The sequence below is a fragment of the Manis pentadactyla genome, chromosome 10 (assembly GCF_030020395.1).
Source record: "Manis pentadactyla isolate mManPen7 chromosome 10, mManPen7.hap1, whole genome shotgun sequence".
Classification (NCBI taxonomy): Eukaryota; Metazoa; Chordata; class Mammalia; order Pholidota; family Manidae; genus Manis; species Manis pentadactyla.
The window spans coordinates 60,705,049-60,722,904 of record NC_080028.1 but is presented as its reverse complement, the minus strand read 5'-3'; the positions used below and the strand labels follow the sequence as shown (position 1 = coordinate 60,722,904).

The window sequence follows — 17,856 nt, the reverse complement described above, 5'->3', positions numbered from 1 at the left end:
AACTCATTATCCAGTACTAAACATCCGCAGTGCTGAGGTTGAGAAACCCTACAATACAGTATCAATTCTAAGAGGGCAGGGTCCTAGGTTGATCTCAGCTGCTGCTCTATCCTCAGACTTAGAACAATGATTGACAGAGAAATATTTAAATTTGTATGTTGAATATTTATGTTTTTAGGAGCCTAGAATCCAGCCTGGTATACAGCTGGCAGGCAACAAATAGTTGAAAGTAACTGAATTTAATGGCAGTGCCCTCAAAGAGTATCAAATGGATGTAACAGGACACAGTGAATTGGACTGATTTTAGTGCTTCATAATCCAACTTTTGGGGGGTTTATTTCTCCTAATGACTGTAAGTAAGTTCTGCCAAGATAAGTCTCTTAGTTAAATGGGGTTTTTGAGAGAACATTTTTCTTTAGATACTTAGAATGTTTAAATACATGAACTCTGTGGGTTAAATATGTAAAGAAATAAGACCTTTTCTGCTTAAAATGAAAGCCTTAAAATGTTCCATTCAAATAGCATGTATTAGGGGATTAACAGACAACCTCTAAATTCGATGGCATCACTAATTAATTGCTGTTATGCTCTTGTGGGTGGCAAATACTTTGAGAAAGTTTAAGGTTTACAAATTTCAAAAAAGAAATTAAATTATTACATGCATAAGACAAAGATGAATCTATTACCTAAAAAGAAAGTAGTACCTGAGCTAACATCATTCAAAGATTTTTATAACCATAATATTCTAAGTATAACTTTACCCTATATTAAAAAAAAAACCCTAAATATAACACCTGTCAAAGTATTTTCAATTCCTTCTATACCTCTAAGAGCTACTGAACATCACCCAGAAAGTGTATGTTCTTAACTAATACCACCTCATTTACAAAATTCTTTTCCAAAGGAAAATTCAAAAGGTGGTTATGTGGATGGATTTTCAAACAATAGTAGGGAAAAATATCTGTGACATCTTTCACTCATCATTTCTGCAATGAATGAATATGGCTTGCCCAAATGTTAAATTATAAAACCACACTATGTAAAATGCACCTATTACATTTAAAAAGACATTAAACCCATATTTATTTACTATCACTGTTAAACATTACACAAAACACATTCAAGTGGCAAGTAATTATAATGCAAGCCCTTGCATGGCAATCCAAATTTATTGAACTACTGATGCTAAGTTATACAAAATTGCACCACTTTAATTAAGGCTTTTAGTTTACATTTGGCCACCTCAAAGTAGTTGTAACATTAGGTTGGTCAATTTAAATACTGTGGCTCCCTGTTGGATAGACACACAATCTTTACACCCAAACGTTAATGCATACAAAGCAACAAGGCATTGTTAAATAAAACAGCAATAGTTACTGCAACTTAGGCCTTGTGACCAATTACACATGATTAAAATTACTTCCCACATTCACATCCACAGTACTCGTCCACCATTTAACATCTCAACCGAAACGTTACACATGTGAAACAATCACTAACAGGCAAAAATACTAAACCTGTATATTTGGTATTGCAAATACACTTATGCATGAGCAAGCAAGGGATTCACAGTGAGAATCTACAGCTGCAGAAGCCTGAAAATGATTTACAAAAACTGTTAAATCATTAAAAAATTGTTTGAAAATATACACTTCTTGTTGTAGACCCCCACTGTACACACAACTATAAACATTGTTCCCTATGTAAACAAAAAAGGAAACATATAATAAGAGATTTGAAAAGTCTGGACATTTCCTTCCCAACAGATATTAAAGGCAACGTCTTTAAATCTAAGACATACTGAAAGGACTATCATATTTTAAAGACAAGATCACTGTCTCCACAGGTTTTTTTAAAAATTAAAAAAACTATATAGCTGTGTTAATCAAAGCGCTTATTTATACAATACAATGATAATGACCTTGAATTTCTTAAAAAAAATTACAGTAAGCTACAAGTATCAAAGAAGCGAAGTTATCTGGAGTAGTCTATATAGGAGCTCTTTGGACTTTCTTTTATTATGCTAAAATAGTGGTGCTTTTAGGATTTACATTATTGTTCTCTCCAATACAAAGTATGGGGTGTGTTAAAGTATTTTCATACATGTACAACATTGGTGGATGAAAAATGTCTCTTAGCAGTAATACTGGATTGTAGCCTCTGGTTTTACCAGCTGCATACTCTAGGACTATTATATAAGTAAAAATCTCTCGTGATACTGGAAAGTGATTAGAATGTGCAAACTGATGTAGTAGCTTTCATCCGCCTCTTAAAGGGTACCACCACAGAAAGTCCATTTAAGATGTTGGTAGGTTTAACAAAGTTGGAATGCTGGCACTGTTGAATTGGGCAACAGTTCTTCAGACCTGTCAAAAGAGAAAAATTAAATTAATTGAAAAATGGGTTGATATTATCACACAAACGATGCAAAGGAACACATTAAGACAACAATGATTAAGTGCTGGTAAGGAGTTTATACAGGCTCTTGTCTTCTTCATTACAGTAATGAAAATGTACCACAATTCACAGCAAAGCAAAGCATGGAGAGACAGTCTAACCTTTTTTGGAATGATTTTTTTCATCTATTCTGTTGCTCTTTGAAAGTCAGTCAAATTAAAGTTTTAGATACAAAAAGGGAACTGTATCCTAGTGTAAAGTTCTGTTTATGACTTTTCAAAGAGGAAAAAACCCCACAAAAACACTACTTTAAAATTTCACATTAGGTCAACTTTATTAAAATCAGAATTAAAAGACAGTACTATTAACCACACGGGTGATACTATAAGAGTGTTTTTTCCATCTTAGAATTACGTACATATAGAACACACATCGAATGAAGGTTTTTAGTGTCAGAAAAGCCAAGACCTTTCTTCCTTACTCTTCCAATAAGAGGCTAAAAAGTTGTTTCAAAGAAGAAGACAAAGTAGAATTTATTTCATGGATTTCATGGTGGCTCTTTAGAGCTGACAGTTACATACTTTCTAATTCCATATTTAAATAGATCTGTCAATTTTTAAGACAGATGACAGAAAAAGCTGGTATTGGAAGGGAAAAAAAGATGGTGGAGTAGGAAGGCAAGGTGGAAACCCCCTCCCACACACACCAAGGAAGCAGCTACAGCAAATACAACTCACCCTGAAAATGACCTGAAGACTGCAGAGTAGACCACCTACACTTGAAGAAGGGAAGAGCAAACAGAGAGAAGGGAAAAGTGGAAGAGCCCTGATCAGTCAGGACCCCAGCTCTTCCCCCATCCAAGCCCACAAGTGGGAGCAAGGGGTGGGAAGGGGTAGGCACGCAGGAACTCTGCACACATGGCCCTGGAGACTGGCTCTGGGAACATGAATCCAAACTGCACTAGGTTCTGGTGATTAGTGGGGCTGAATACTAGGGGAGTCTAAACACTCTGGGAGGCTGAGACTCTAGTTGCTCATGGAGGACAGGCCTGCTCAGCAAGTCCCACTGAGACCCAGAACAGAGGCAGCAGTTTGAAAGACTTGCCAGCAGAGGGAGGGGTATCAGAGGGGTGACGGTTGGACAGCACTCTCTTCACAGGAGAGGGAATGTAGATGATAACTCCTCAGCCCTCCCTTAGCCCAACAGGTTGGGCACTCCCGGGAGCACCAAATGCTCCATTTTCTCACTGGCGGCTCAGCCCCAAGGTGCTTCCCTGCTCATTGCCAGTGCACTCAGCCCAACAAGGTCGTATTTTGCTGCCTGGCAGGCAGAGGGAGGCTTTCCCAGCTTTCTCAATTCTTAGTCCAACTAGGGAGGCACCTGCAGGAGCGAGCTCCAAGTGCTCCTTCCTCCTCGTGGGCGGCCCAGCCAGGTGCCAGCGTGCCCTGCTACCACCAGGCAACCTCGTAACTTGCCACTGTGCACCTCCCCCAGCACAGCATGGCTGTCCTGCCCACCCCATTAGCACCACAGCTCTGCCCCTGCAGGACAGGCAGAGGGTGGCCCTGCCCACAGTGATCCCAGCAGAAGTGCAGTTGCTCTCGTCACAGAGGACTGGCTGAGGTAAACTGCCATCTGCTGCGGACTGAGACAGACCACTGCCAGAGGACAGTCAGAAAGGTGGCCCTGCCCACAGCCCACCAACAGCAACTGGGGCTCCATCAGAAATGAGAATCAGGCACTGGAGAGTAAAGAGTGCTGAGCTTCTGGGCACCACAGAACTCCTTCTTCATAAAGCCATTACTCTCTAGACCAGGAAGCATAACAAATCCATATAATGCAAAGGAAGGAACACAGAAACCCTGACAAAATGAGGAGGCAAAGGAGTATGTTCCAAACAAAATTACAGGGTAAGACACCAGAAAGAAGGCTAAACGAAATTGGAGATAAAAAATCTTCTTCTAAAGATTTCAAAGTAAGAGTCATAAATATGCTCACTGATCTGCAGAAAAGTACTGACAACCTCAGGGAAGACTTCAACAAACAGAAGAGCTGAAAAAGAGGTATTCAGAGCTACAGAGAGAAAAAATAATCTCTAGGAATGAAAGAATGCTGAGAGCTGTGTGACAACTCAAAATGAAATAATATTTGCATAATAGGGATACCAGAAGAGAAGAGAGAGATACAGGGATAGAAAGCCTCTTTGAGGAAATAATTGTCGAAAACTTCCCCAATCTGGGGAAGGAAATAGATATCTAGGTCATAGAAGTGCAGAGAGACCCTAATAAAAGGAACCCCAGGAAGACAACACCAAGAAATATAATAATTAAAACGACAAAGATTAAGGATAAGGATAAGTACTGAAAGCACCCAAAGAGCGAAAAAAGACTTTGTAAGTGAAACCCCATCAGGTATCAGCAGACTTCTCAGTAGAAACTTTACAGACCAGAAGGAAGTGGCATGAAATATTTAATGTACTGAAACAGAAGGCCCTTCAACCAAGAATACTCTATTCAGAAAGATTATTATTCAAATTTGACAGAGAGATTAAACATTTCCCAGATAAACAGAGGCTGAAGGAATTATAACCCTAAACCAACATTATAGGGTATGTTAAAGGGACCTCTGTAGAGGGAAATGTTCTTAAACTTAAATAGTTTCAACAGTGAAAATAAACCCATGTAAAGATAGTAGACCAATTACTTACTAAGCAATACGAAATTAAAACAAATGTGGTAAAACCAACTATAGACAAAATTCGTCAAGGGATAGATACACAAAAAAGGCTGATTATGACATCTAATAAAGTGTGGAAAATAAACAATAATAAAAAAGAAGTACTTTTACACTGTGCTTGAAATAGAGCAATTATCAACTTAACATAGAATGTTATGTAGTTAGGAAGCTATCCATGAACCTTACATTAACCACAAACTTGAAGCCTGTAATAGATACACAAAATATTAAAAAAGAGAAATCCAGCTCTGAAGAAAACCATCAAATAACAAGACAAGGGTATAAGAGAGGAAGAAAGGAACAAAGAAGAACTACAAAACAACCAGATAAAAAATTAATGAAAGGATATAACCATTTTAAGTATCTATGCATCCAACATAGGAGCACTTAAATATGTAAAACGAATACTAACAGAAGTAAAGGGGGAAACAGACTAGAACTCATTCGTTGTAGGAGACTTTTACACCACTCATATCAAAAGAAAGATAAACCAGACAGAAAATAAATAAGGAAACAGAGACACTGAACAACACAACGGATCAGATCAGATGGACTTAACAAATATCTACAAAACATTCCACCTAAAAGTAGAAGGATACACATTTTTTCAAGCAGACATGGAATGTTCTCCAGAACAGATCACATACTAGGCCACAAAAAGAACCTCAATAAATTAAACAAGACTGAAACTGTACCAAGCAAAACTTCTCATACCACAATGGTATGAAACCAGAAGTAAATTACACACACACATACAAAAGCCTACAAATACATGTAGGCTAAACAACATGCTTCTGAATAATCAATGGATCAATGAACAAATCAAAACAGAAATCATGCAATACATGGAGACAAATGAAAACGAAAATACAGCAGTCCAAAATTTGTGGGGTGTTGCACAAGCAGTTCTAAGAAGGAAGTACATAGCAATACAAGCCTACTTCAAGCAACAAGAACAATCCCAAATAAACAGTCTAAACTCACAACTAAAGAACCTAAAAAAGAACAAATGGAGCCCAGAGTTAGTAGAAGGAGGGATTAATAAAGATCAGAACAAAAATAGATAAGAATAAAACAACAGAAAAAAAAAAAATCAATGAAACCAAGAGCTGGTTCTTTGAGAAAATAAGACAAATTCCTAGCCAGACTTACCAAGAAAGAGAGACACACAAATAAACAAAATCAGTAACAATAAAGAAGTTAAAATGGACACCACAGAAATACAAAGAATTATTAGAGAATCCTATGAAAATTATATGCAATAAATTGGACAACCTAGAAGAAACGGACAAATTTCCTAGAAAAATACAACCTCCCAAGACTGATCCAGAAAGAAACAGATAATCAGAACAAAGACCAATTACCAGTAACAAAATTGAATTGGTAATCAAATAACACCCCAAAATAAAAAATTCAGGACCAGATGGCTTCAGAGCTGAATTCTACCAAACATTTAAAGAAGAGCTAATACCTATTCTTAGAGTATTCCAAGATGTAGAAGAAGAGGGAATACTTGCAAATCCATTCTATGAGGCCAGAATCACTCTAATACCAAAAGCAGAGAAAGAAACAATAAAGAAGAAAATTACAGAGCAATATCCCTGATGAACATAAATGCAAAAATTGTCAACAAATATTAGCAAAACAAGTAAAAAAATACATTAAAAGGATTATCCTTCATGACCAAGTGGGATTTATGCCAGGGATGCAAAGATGGTACAATATTCATAAATCAGTCAATGTGACACTACATCAGCAACAAAAAATGATAAAAACCATATAAACATCTCAATAAATGCTGGAAAAGCATTTGACAAAATTCAACATGCATTCATGATAAAAACTCTCAACAAAATAGGTATAGAGAGAACATACCTCAACATAATAAAGGCCATATAAGACAAACCCCAAGCCAACATCATACTCAATGGTGAAAAGCTGAATGCTTTTCCCTTTAAGACTGGAACAAGATGAGAATGCCCATTCTCACCACTTTTATTCAACAGAGCACCAGAAGTCCTAGCCATGGCAATCAGACAACACAAAGAGATAAAAGGCATCCAAATTGGTTAGGAAGAAGTAAAATTATCACTATTTACAGATGACACTATACTATATATAGAAAACCCTATAGACTCCACCAAAAAATTATTAGAACTAATAACTGGATTCTGCAAAGCTGCAGGATACAAAATTAATACATAGAAATCTGTTGTGATCCTCTATACTAACGATGAACTAGTAGTAGAAAGAGAAATCAGAAAAATAATTCCATTTACAATTGCATCCAGAGAATAAAATAGGAATAAACCTAACCAAGGAGGTGAAAGACCTGTATTCTAAAAACTATAGGACATTCATGAGAGAGATAAAAGACGACACCAATAAATGGACATCTATCCCATGCTCATGGATAGGAGGAATTAGCATTGTCAAAATGGCCATCTTGCCCAAAGCAATTTACAGATTCACTGCAATCCCTATCAAAATATCAAAGGAATTTTTCAATGAACTAGAGCAAACAATCCTAAAATTCATATGGAACCACAAAAGATCCAGAATAGCCAAAGCAATCCTGAGAAAGAACAAAGTTGGGGGGATAATGCTCCTTGATTTCAAGTTACACTACAAAGCTACAGTAATATAAGCAGTATTGTACTGGCACAAGAATAGACCCAAAGATCATCACTGGAACAGAATAGAGAGCCCAGATATAAACCCACACATATATGGTCAATTAACATATGATAAAGCAGCTATGAATGTACCATGGGGAAAAGACAACTTCTTTAATAACTAGTCTAGATTATTGTCTAACCCCATACACAAAAGCAAACCTGAAATGGATCAAAGACTTGAATGTAAGACAGAAACCATAAAACTCTTAGAAGAAAACACAGGCAAAAAATTTCTTGAACATTAGCATGAGTAACTTTTTCCTGGACACATCTCCTCAGGCAAGGGAAACAAAATAAAAAATGAACAAGTGGGACTACATCAAACTAAAAAGCTTCTGTTCAGCAAAGGACCACTATCAGCAGAACAAAAAGGCAGACTACAGTGTGGGAGAATATATTCATAAACAATTCATCTGATAAGGCGTTAACATCATATTAAGAACGTGCACACCTCAACACCAAAAAAAACAAATAACCTGATTAAAAAAATGGGTGGAGGATCTGAACAGACATTTTTCCAAAGAAAGACAGATGATAAATGGCACATGAAAAGATGCTCCACATTACTCATCATTAGGGAAATGCAAATCAAAACTAAAATGAAGTATCACCTTGCACCAGTTAGAAAGGCCACTATCCAAAAGACAAGAAATAACATGTTGGTGAGGATGTGGAGAAATCCTACATGCAGTCACTGTGGAAAGCAGTAGATTCCTCCAAAACTAAAAGTAGAAATACCATACAACCTAGCAATTCCACTTCTAGGAATTTACCTAAAGAAAACAAAATACCCAATTCAAGAAGATATATGCATCCCTATGTTTATAATTGTGTTGTTTATAGTAGCCAAGTTATGGAAGCACCTAAGTGTCCATGAGTAGATGAATAGATAAAGATCATGTGGAATACACAATAGAATATAATTCAGCCATTAAAAAAAGAAATCCTGCCATTTGCAACAACATGGATGGATCTGGAAGGTATTATGCTAAGTGGAACAAGCCAGGCAGAAAAAGACAAATATCATGTGATTTCACTTATTTGTGGAATATAAAAACAAAACAGAATGAAGAAAATAGCAGTAGATTCAGACATTGAGAAGTGACTAGTGGTTACCACGGGGGAGGTACTGGGGTGGGTGAGTGAGGGGGATAAAAGGGCTCAAAACTTGTCAATCGTAATGTAAGTTGGTCACGGGGATGGTAGTACAGCATGGAGAATGTAGCCAATGATTCTGTACTATCTGTTTTGACAGACAGCAACTGTGCTAGTGGGGGGTGAGGATTTAATAATAGGAGTAACTGTTGAACCACTACATTATATACTTGAAACCAATATAAGATTGTATGTCAATGATACTTCAGTAATAAAAAAAAGCTGGTATTCACTAAAATCATATTAAAGTTAAAAAAAATTGTGAGTGATATAAAACAAGTAAAATCAGAACTCACTGTTGTCAAATATTTATTTGGATGTTTTTCTGCAAACATTCCTGGGCTAAAAAACTGTTTTTTCTGGGGATTAGACTTGTTGTAAGCTCCAGGAACATTGTTAATACAATGTGGCTACTGAACTAACTTTCACAAATGCCTTGAACTTAAAGCTCTCATTTAGAGTCTGAATGAGTTTGCTGAGGTTTCTAAATCCTAGCTCACTGAAATGTAGTAAATTGGAATGAACAGATTAGAGTCTCATACACATGTGTGAGCTCATACACATGTGTGCTGCTAAGAATGAGCATGCGGTCAGGAATGAGAGGATGTCAGAAATTAGAGGATGTATCTCTAAACAGAAAGCCTTACAAGGAGAATAGGGATAAAAACTCTTAAAAATACACAGCATCATAGTTTTATGGTAGTATAGGGCCATTCAACACAGTAAGAAGTAGAGCTATAAACATCAAAAGTTACCAAGGGTACAGTAAAATATGATTTAATGGTACTGAGCAGGAAACCATTACCATTAGGAAATAACATCAGATAATAGTTGAGGGTCTACCATGTGCCAGGCACTAATCTAATTGCTTTAAAAATATTAACTCAATATGATTGTTTTCAAGGCCATATTAAAAAAACCTGTTATATGCTTAGTTTTTCTAGGTGGTTGTCTCTGACTTGGAACTCTTCAGATCTCAGCTTAGATGTCTCTTACTCTGATAGACTTTCTCTGAATCCACAGTTCATATCTGACTGGTTTGCGCCCCCAGTTATATGCAATACTACCCATAATTGCATAGTGGCTAAGCATGGACTTGGCAGTGAGTCCATGGTTCAAATTCTGAGCCATGTACGCAGATCACTGGATTCAAGGAACAATCTTTTGTGCCTTAGTTCACTCATCTGCAATATGGAAACAACAGTTTCTGCCTCATACAAATGTTGTGAGAAATAATATATACAGTACTAAAAGAGTGTCTGGCATATACGGTAAATGTGTCAGGGGTTCTTATTATCAGTACTATGCTGGGTTTTTTCTACTATAGCATTTATCTTATTTTGCAGTTGTCTGACTTAGGCTGATCTTAATGAGCTTTAGACAATGAGGAGACAATGTCAGAAGGGTGATTTTGCTTATCACTGTATTATCAGCACAAACCAATGTCCAATTGGGACATATGTATACACATGTCTGGATGAATTTATCTAGAATATTCATTTATGTGGAATACCTTAGTTCTGATGATTATGTAAGTGAAATAATTATTTTAATTATTAGGATACACTAACTCATGGATACTTTAAAAAAGAAGTAACCATTCTTTTTTAGAACAATGACAAATTCTATACTCATTTTCTTGAAACAGAACCTTCAATAAAATTGAGGTTAAAAATCAGAGGAAAAGAAAACAATTGGAAGAAAAGATAAATTAACGTACCTGGCTCAGAGCTACAATGCATTCAGTATATTAAAGCAGCTGACATGATGACTTTTTGCGGGCCTTCCCAGGTACTGGAGTTTTTCTGTTAATTTGCCGCACTAGGTCATAAAAGATCTGCAAACATATTACTCTTTTTTAATATACAGGAGAAGAAAAGGAAAACACACAGAAAAGAAAAAGTAAAATGAAAAAAATTTGAACTTTCCATTACGAACCCCAGGTAGGAAATATTCTGTTCAGGTAAGGAATGAGAGTAAAACCAGGTGTTCTTACAACAGCCAAGTTCTTTTCTGTTTGTTTATATTTTGGAAGGGCTACAACTGTTCTCCTTAAAGTAAGTACTGAGTTGAAGGAGCTCCAGGAATCTTGTCTTAGTTAGAACATTTAGTATCATCCAAAGAAAACAATTCTTTACTTTTCTTCAAAGTACCTTTACAACATAACTTTAAGTCCCTTCAAGGCAAGTACCACACGTGCCTTTTTAAATTTGTCTCCATCTTTAACATAACACCCTTCATATACTGGAAGACATAATGTGTGCTCCCTACCTCTATCACTTTCTGTCCAGTCTTACTTTTCTTCAAGGTAAATTCCACTGTATCAGAATTTAATAAGAAGGCTAAAATAGCATGGCTGGTTATTAATATGCATATATTTAACATTAAGATTTCTGCCTATAAAATCAACAAAGCATCCTGAGTACACATTAACTTGGGGGTTGTACTAATACACATGCATTATTTTCCATTAATTTTGAATGCTGAAATCCAAATCAAGTGTTTTTAAAGTTTATTTCACCATACCTCATTAACATTTATTTTTGATTTTGCAGAAGATTCTAAGAATGCACAGTTGTTCCACTGTCTTGCTAGATTTTGACCTTGTTCCTTTCCTACAACTCTTTCATCCTCCAGGTCACACTTATTACCAACCAGAATCATTGGAACCTAAAAACATATTTGTGAGGGTAGAAACAAATAAGCAAATAAGTATGTCATATAAATTCAAATCAAAGGAATTCTAAGAGTCAACCCTAAGGATTACATTTTATATTAAGCCAGAGAAAAGAAAAATGCTAAATTAATGCATAATAAAATTTACAATAATGCAATAAGAATTTACAATAAAAATGTAATAGAAATTTACAGTTATGTTTTGACAGTTAATTTGGCAATGTTAAATACAAAAACCTTAACAATGTTAATTTAAAAACCTTTCATGTGAAATTTTCAGAAAGCAACCTATGATCTCATAAGAGAGGGAAAAAACTCCTTAAAACAATGCTACAATGTACTAAGGAGTAAGAGTAAGCAAAACACACGGCTTTTTAAAAAAATGAAGTACTGAAGGCTGTTACTGTGAAAAGCCAATAGATTCCAAAATTTTTTAATGTTTCTTTAAGGATGTGAATCAACTTCAAGTTTTCTGGTTTTCTGATATGCATTTATTGAATAATCACTTTCAATTTCATGACACAAAAAGAGATTTAGAAAGCTCCTAAAGTGGAATTCTTAGTTTCTCAAACAGTTCATATTAAAAAGCCAAAAAAGTAAAATCATCTTAATTTACTAAAAGTCTTGACCAAGTCAATCATGTGTTTGGATATATGTGATGTTTGTGATTTTACAAGAACACTAAAGGGATAAATAATACTGAATCTGCAAAACTCCTATTAATCATCTGGAGATTGGCCTTGTAAACAATTTTTGGAAAAAAATCTAAACTAGAAAACCACGAATTTTGGCATTTTCAGGAACAGATGCAGCTATTATGTATTAATATATACTTGTTTAATGTAACTGAAAGAGAAAAACTATAGTAGTTACCAGAGATAGTAGAAAACATTTATAATTGAGAAATGCTCATTAAGGTTGCTGCAATATGTAGAGTCCCCCAAAGTTCAATGGCATCATTTTCCATAGGTATTTCTGACCTCTCAAAATATTTGATATGAGGAGGAACTAAAATAATCCTCTTGGGGCTTCCCACAGGGATTAAACCCCAATATTGTAGACTCTGAAGGGACATGTACATTAATGTTAGGATCCAATATATCTGTTGGTTTCCTTTTAAAATTATTGTTATTATGCCCCTCTGTCATTGTTGCTTTAACTGTGTTCATAGGTAGCTCTCATTCTTGTCAAAAGGCTCTTAAATCTACCAGGAATGTACCCAGAATATCATCTGCTCTGTCAGTAACATCTGCCACCCACACCTACCCTTCCTCCCCACCAAATACATGACTTAAAAATAGGAAGGGTGTAAGATTTATTCTACACAGGTTAAGGGGACAGGTGGGTATTTCTCACTTCTCATATTGTATGTATTTGAAAATATGCATGAGCGTTAAAGGTATATTTTTGCCTTTCAAGGAAAAATGCTTTTGAAAAACAACCCTCCCAAATACATGAACTTCATTGGATTTAAATTCAAACTTTTAAATTGGATATCATTACAGTAAGGGTTTGATAAGATAGTTATTTATTGGGAAGTCAGCTTACATCATCAGTGTCTTTAACTCGAAGAATCTGTTCTCTCAGATCTTGTAAATCATTAAATGTGGACTGTGCTGTGATGGAATAAACTAATGCAAAGCCTTGTCCATTTTTCATGTACAAATCCCTCATTGCTGTAAATTGTTCCTGCAGTAGAAAGAAAAAAATCATTAAAAAACAATGTTTTGACAGTTAATTCGATAATTTTAAAAGCCTACATTAGAGTTCAATGAAGAATATAATATATTATGTAACATTTCTTAAAATTACAGTCCACGGCAAGATGCTACTTGAAAAACTGGTATTTCAAGAAACATTTTTTATTTAAAAATAATAGATCAAATTTATGTGCAATAAATTCACTTAAGTTGGATAGAAATATCTTGTCTCCAAAAGCAACTTAAAGGTAGCTTTTTAATACAACACAGTATGTAGGGTACCCAAAGTGAATCCTTAAGTTACTCAGAGCCTGTTCATAATGCTTGAAGGTTCTGTGGGCTCCAGTAGCATGCTTACCTATATCTTGCCATCTTTCCGTTTTTTTTTCTTTCACTAGATTGTGAGCATTTGAGGGTAAGACAAGTTCATGGCATATACATTAGTTCAGTACCATATATTCAGAATAAATCTTCTTTTCACCTTTGGATACCAACAAATCTAGTTGGTCTGTAAATATGTTGAAGGAGACCATTCAAAATACTCTAAATAATGATGGAGGAATAAATGTATACCCAAGTATTTTTCACGTTATTTAAAATAGGCTAATATAGTATTTAACTTTTTAAAAAGCAAATTTTAATCCAAATTTTCTATGAATTTCTTCAGTAACTGACGCAGTGCAATTTACAAAGCACACTGCAGTTACAAAAACGTAGAACTAGAAGAAAAACAACTTTAAAATTTAATGCAAGCAGTACTTTTAAATAAACAGTATTTGTCCAGCCAGCATTTATAAGGTCAATATTGCACAAATTGTGCATATACTTTGGTACATTTTTAACATACCGTTCCTGCAGTATCCAAGATTTCAAGCATACACTGTTGTGCATCTACTTCAACTTGCTGGGGGAAGGAATTAAAATACATCTTCATTTTTTATGTATGTAAGACAATCTTAATATACACAAAGCTAAGACAGTATTCAAAACTAAGTCATAGATTATAGCAACTTAACAGTTCATCTCAAGTAATACTAATATAACAGGAGAAAAAAAAAGCTAGATAATCAAGATTCACCAACCCCTAAATTGTATTAGATGCAAAAACCATGTGTTCTCAATTCAACATAAGGATACCTACAAGTTCCAAGCTCAATTATGCATCACTCAACACTTAATTCTGGAGAGGAAATGATTTCAAAATAGCTCAAAAAAAATTTAACCATCCCAATTCTGCTATTCTTTAGATATACCTTCATTTCTTTAGATAACCACAACCTCTTCAGCATATTAGAACAAAATTTCTGGTAACAAAGCAGCAGAAAACAGCTATCAAATAAATTATATAATCCCTGTTACTCATTTTCACCTAACATTTTTTAGGAAAAAATATTATTTAGAGTGAGATGTGTAAGGAAAAGAGTAACACTGCCTCAGAGGTGGGGTACAGGAAGGGGTTTCTAGTTTTTTGTAGACCATGAGCACAAAGGGAGAAATGGAAACAGTGGCTGTACAGCAGCAGGGGGCCAGGCTGGCTGCTACACAAAGGTGGGCTGGAACTCTCCCTGCTAAATTGAAAATGTCTGCACAGTAAGTTTTATTGTCACATGTGTCAGTGGACACAGAAATAAACCTATTATGAGCAATGACACTTTCTCAAGGAGTTGTAAATAGGAATGTTAGGGAGACTTCTGTACTTATATCTCTAATTTAAAATGAGGGGAGCCTGAGTATTCAGTTTTGGTTTTCGGGTGGGGAAGGTATATGTAGCTACCAAAGTTTGTGTGTCAAATTACCATCCTGGGGTCAGGACAAACTCTCTGAGAGAGAGAATGAGAGAGCAAGAGCAAGTGTTTAACATTTTCATAAACTGGAAAACATGCAATGCCAGGAAATAATCAAGTGTGAACTTCCCTACTAATTTTATAAATTTACTCTGCCTCATCCTATTTTGTAAACAGGATTTAATAATTGTAAAGTTAAAAACAATTTACAGTAAAGTCTAAAGCACAAGGACTACTAGAGTGACATATACCTTTCGGTAAGAATCTTCTATTGTAGGGTCGTATTTTTCAACAAAAATTCCTTGAACAAACTGGACAGTCTGAAAAAAATCAAGACACCATTACACTTCTAAAGAAAAGAACAAATTCAAATCTGTACATTTTAAACTACTGATTCACATAGACAGTTATGCAGTTGGTGAAAAAACACTACTACATTTGAATGTATGCATTTGGTGAGAAAATTACCTCCGAAAGCCTTTTTAAAAAAAAAATCAATAATCACTATGCTCCTTATTAGGTAAATGCTAATTTTAGAGATCATAAGGACTTAAATTTGAATTTTAATTAGAAAGTGGTTAATTGTTTTGTGTACACACACATGCACACTTGAAGATACCTCCCCATCACTTTGGATATATTTATAAATGAAAATGAAAAACAGCTCATGCCTTGTTGCACATTTTGTTTGATCCAAGCATGCTTGTCTGTGCTGGGCAGTCAGTCTAAGTGGCCAAGTGAGATGGTCAATCTGTTTTATTATTGTGGAGCTTTGCTAATCTTTGAACTATTCAAGTTATTTTCCCTACACTTCTCCCCTTTCCCACCCATTGTCAAGTTGCATCTTCTTTCTTGCTGTACTATTTCTTGATACAGAAAACATGGCTGCTAAAATTATGCAAAACTAGACAAAGATATTAAAAAAAAGGTTTTTAGTAAGCTTTGTTTGTTATTTTCTAACATTACATATGTATTATAAGCCAACTCACAGTGAGAAAGAACCACAATTCATTCGTATCTGGCTCTGAAATGCAGACATGCATTTATATGTTCTTATGTTTTGTGCTTACCCCAAACTGTATTCTGGCTAAGTATCTCATGTTGGTTTGAAACCAGTGTCCCAGAGAGAGAATGATTTTCCCAGATCCAACCAAAAGTTGATTAAAACTAGAAAAAGATTATGTTGCTTCTAAAATCATTATGTGATTTCACCTTAACAAACAAATGAAGACAAATAATCAAAACCTGAAACTCAACAGAAAAAGAACATGTCTTGGAGTGAACAGCTTAAGTACACAGAAAATGACTCACCAGAGCAGACTTTCCAACGCCTCCCGAGCCAAGAACAACTAGCTTATACTCACGCATGGTGCAAACTTGTCAAAAACCAGTACCTTAAAAAAAAAACACAGAATTTTTAAGTAGTATCTTTGTATCTGTGTGCTTCTTATGTAAGTAAGGCATTCAAGCAAATATTTATATAAAAAGATTACTATACAATACTAATATGGCACTCTATAAACAGACTTACTAATTGATGCTACTGGTAGGTTTCTGTAACACATCAGATGTAGAAAGAAACTATGGGATTACATGTGACTTTCAGCTAAATCATAAATTCAACTAGAATAAAATGTTTATTAAGAAAAAGGTGGGGGGACTGAAAAACAGCACAAACTGGTATTCTGCTGGTTACAAGATAGCAACACATTTACCTCCCCCCACCTTCCCTGAACCACTTGTAACCTTAAGCCCCTACTAAGTACAGGGATATACCTAAGAAACAGCAAAAAAAAATTCCTGCCCTTGTAGTAGAGCTAATATCCTATAAAGATGAACAGGATAGGGCTGCAAACAAATCCAGCCCACCAACCTGCTTTTGTACACAAAGTTTTCTTGAAATAGAGCCATGCCTGTTTATTTGTGTACTGTCTGTGGCTGCTATCTTGCTATTAAGGCAGAAGTAAGTAGTTACAACAAAGGCCATCTGGTCTGCAAAGCCTATTTACTATCTGGCACTTACAGAAAAAATTTGCCAACCCCTGGGATACCCAAATGGTAAATGAGTTAGAGAAAGCAATGTAAATAATGTATTCCCAAAAAGGGAGGAGATACAAAGGGCCTGAAGATGGCTACTGAGTGCTGAATATGATGAAACAGTGACAATCCAAACAAAACCAAAAACAAACAATGCATACCAAAGCTTATCACTGTAAAATTTAGTATACAAAGAACAGAGAAAGAAGATCCTAAAAGTTTCTAGGGTAGGGAACAATATGACAATACAAAGCTCCCACATTCCTAGAAAAAAAAGGTTGGTCACAATGGTGATGGTACAAAAGTAGCCACCAAAATAGGTTTTAAACGTTTTTAATTAAGAAACAACAGTTCTTAAGTCACAGTAACAAGTAACTCCCAGAACTGTTTTAAATACATTTAATGAACCAATAACCATTTGCCTCAGTGAATATGCTTCTGCAAACTAGCCAATTAACCCCAGCCCCCCTACTTGTTACTTCTGAAATCAAGAAAGGACTTACTTTGGCATAAAGTATTTTAATCTCTCTCTCTCTCTCTATATATATATATTCACACACACAGAATGGCAAAGAAGTAATCAAAAAGTGACACAGGCCAGCTACATAAAGGATAAAATAATTCAGGGAGATGAGTCTAATTTTATTTCCTCCCAGTCCATACCTTTAGAGAAGATATCCTCTGTTTTACCTC

The 17,856-nt window shown here is 35.4% G+C and overlaps 1 protein-coding gene across 1 annotated transcript in view; it reads right to left on the bottom strand.

Annotated features, from left to right (window-relative positions):
* Positions 1-1,135: 1,135 nt before the first annotated feature.
* Positions 1,136-17,856, bottom strand: part of RAP1B (RAP1B, member of RAS oncogene family) — a 49,837-nt gene continuing 33,116 nt past the window's right edge. The window contains exons 2-8 of the mRNA XM_036899388.1: positions 16,438-16,520; positions 15,378-15,446; positions 14,190-14,246; positions 13,191-13,331; positions 11,493-11,636; positions 10,687-10,803; positions 1,136-2,366 (exon numbers count right to left, since the gene is read on the bottom strand). Of these exons, the coding sequence (XP_036755283.1) occupies positions 10,717-10,803; positions 11,493-11,636; positions 13,191-13,331; positions 14,190-14,246; positions 15,378-15,446; positions 16,438-16,494 (555 nt within the window). The 5' untranslated portion in view covers positions 16,495-16,520 and the 3' untranslated portion in view covers positions 1,136-2,366; positions 10,687-10,716. The remainder of the gene's footprint in view (positions 2,367-10,686; positions 10,804-11,492; positions 11,637-13,190; positions 13,332-14,189; positions 14,247-15,377; positions 15,447-16,437; positions 16,521-17,856) is intronic.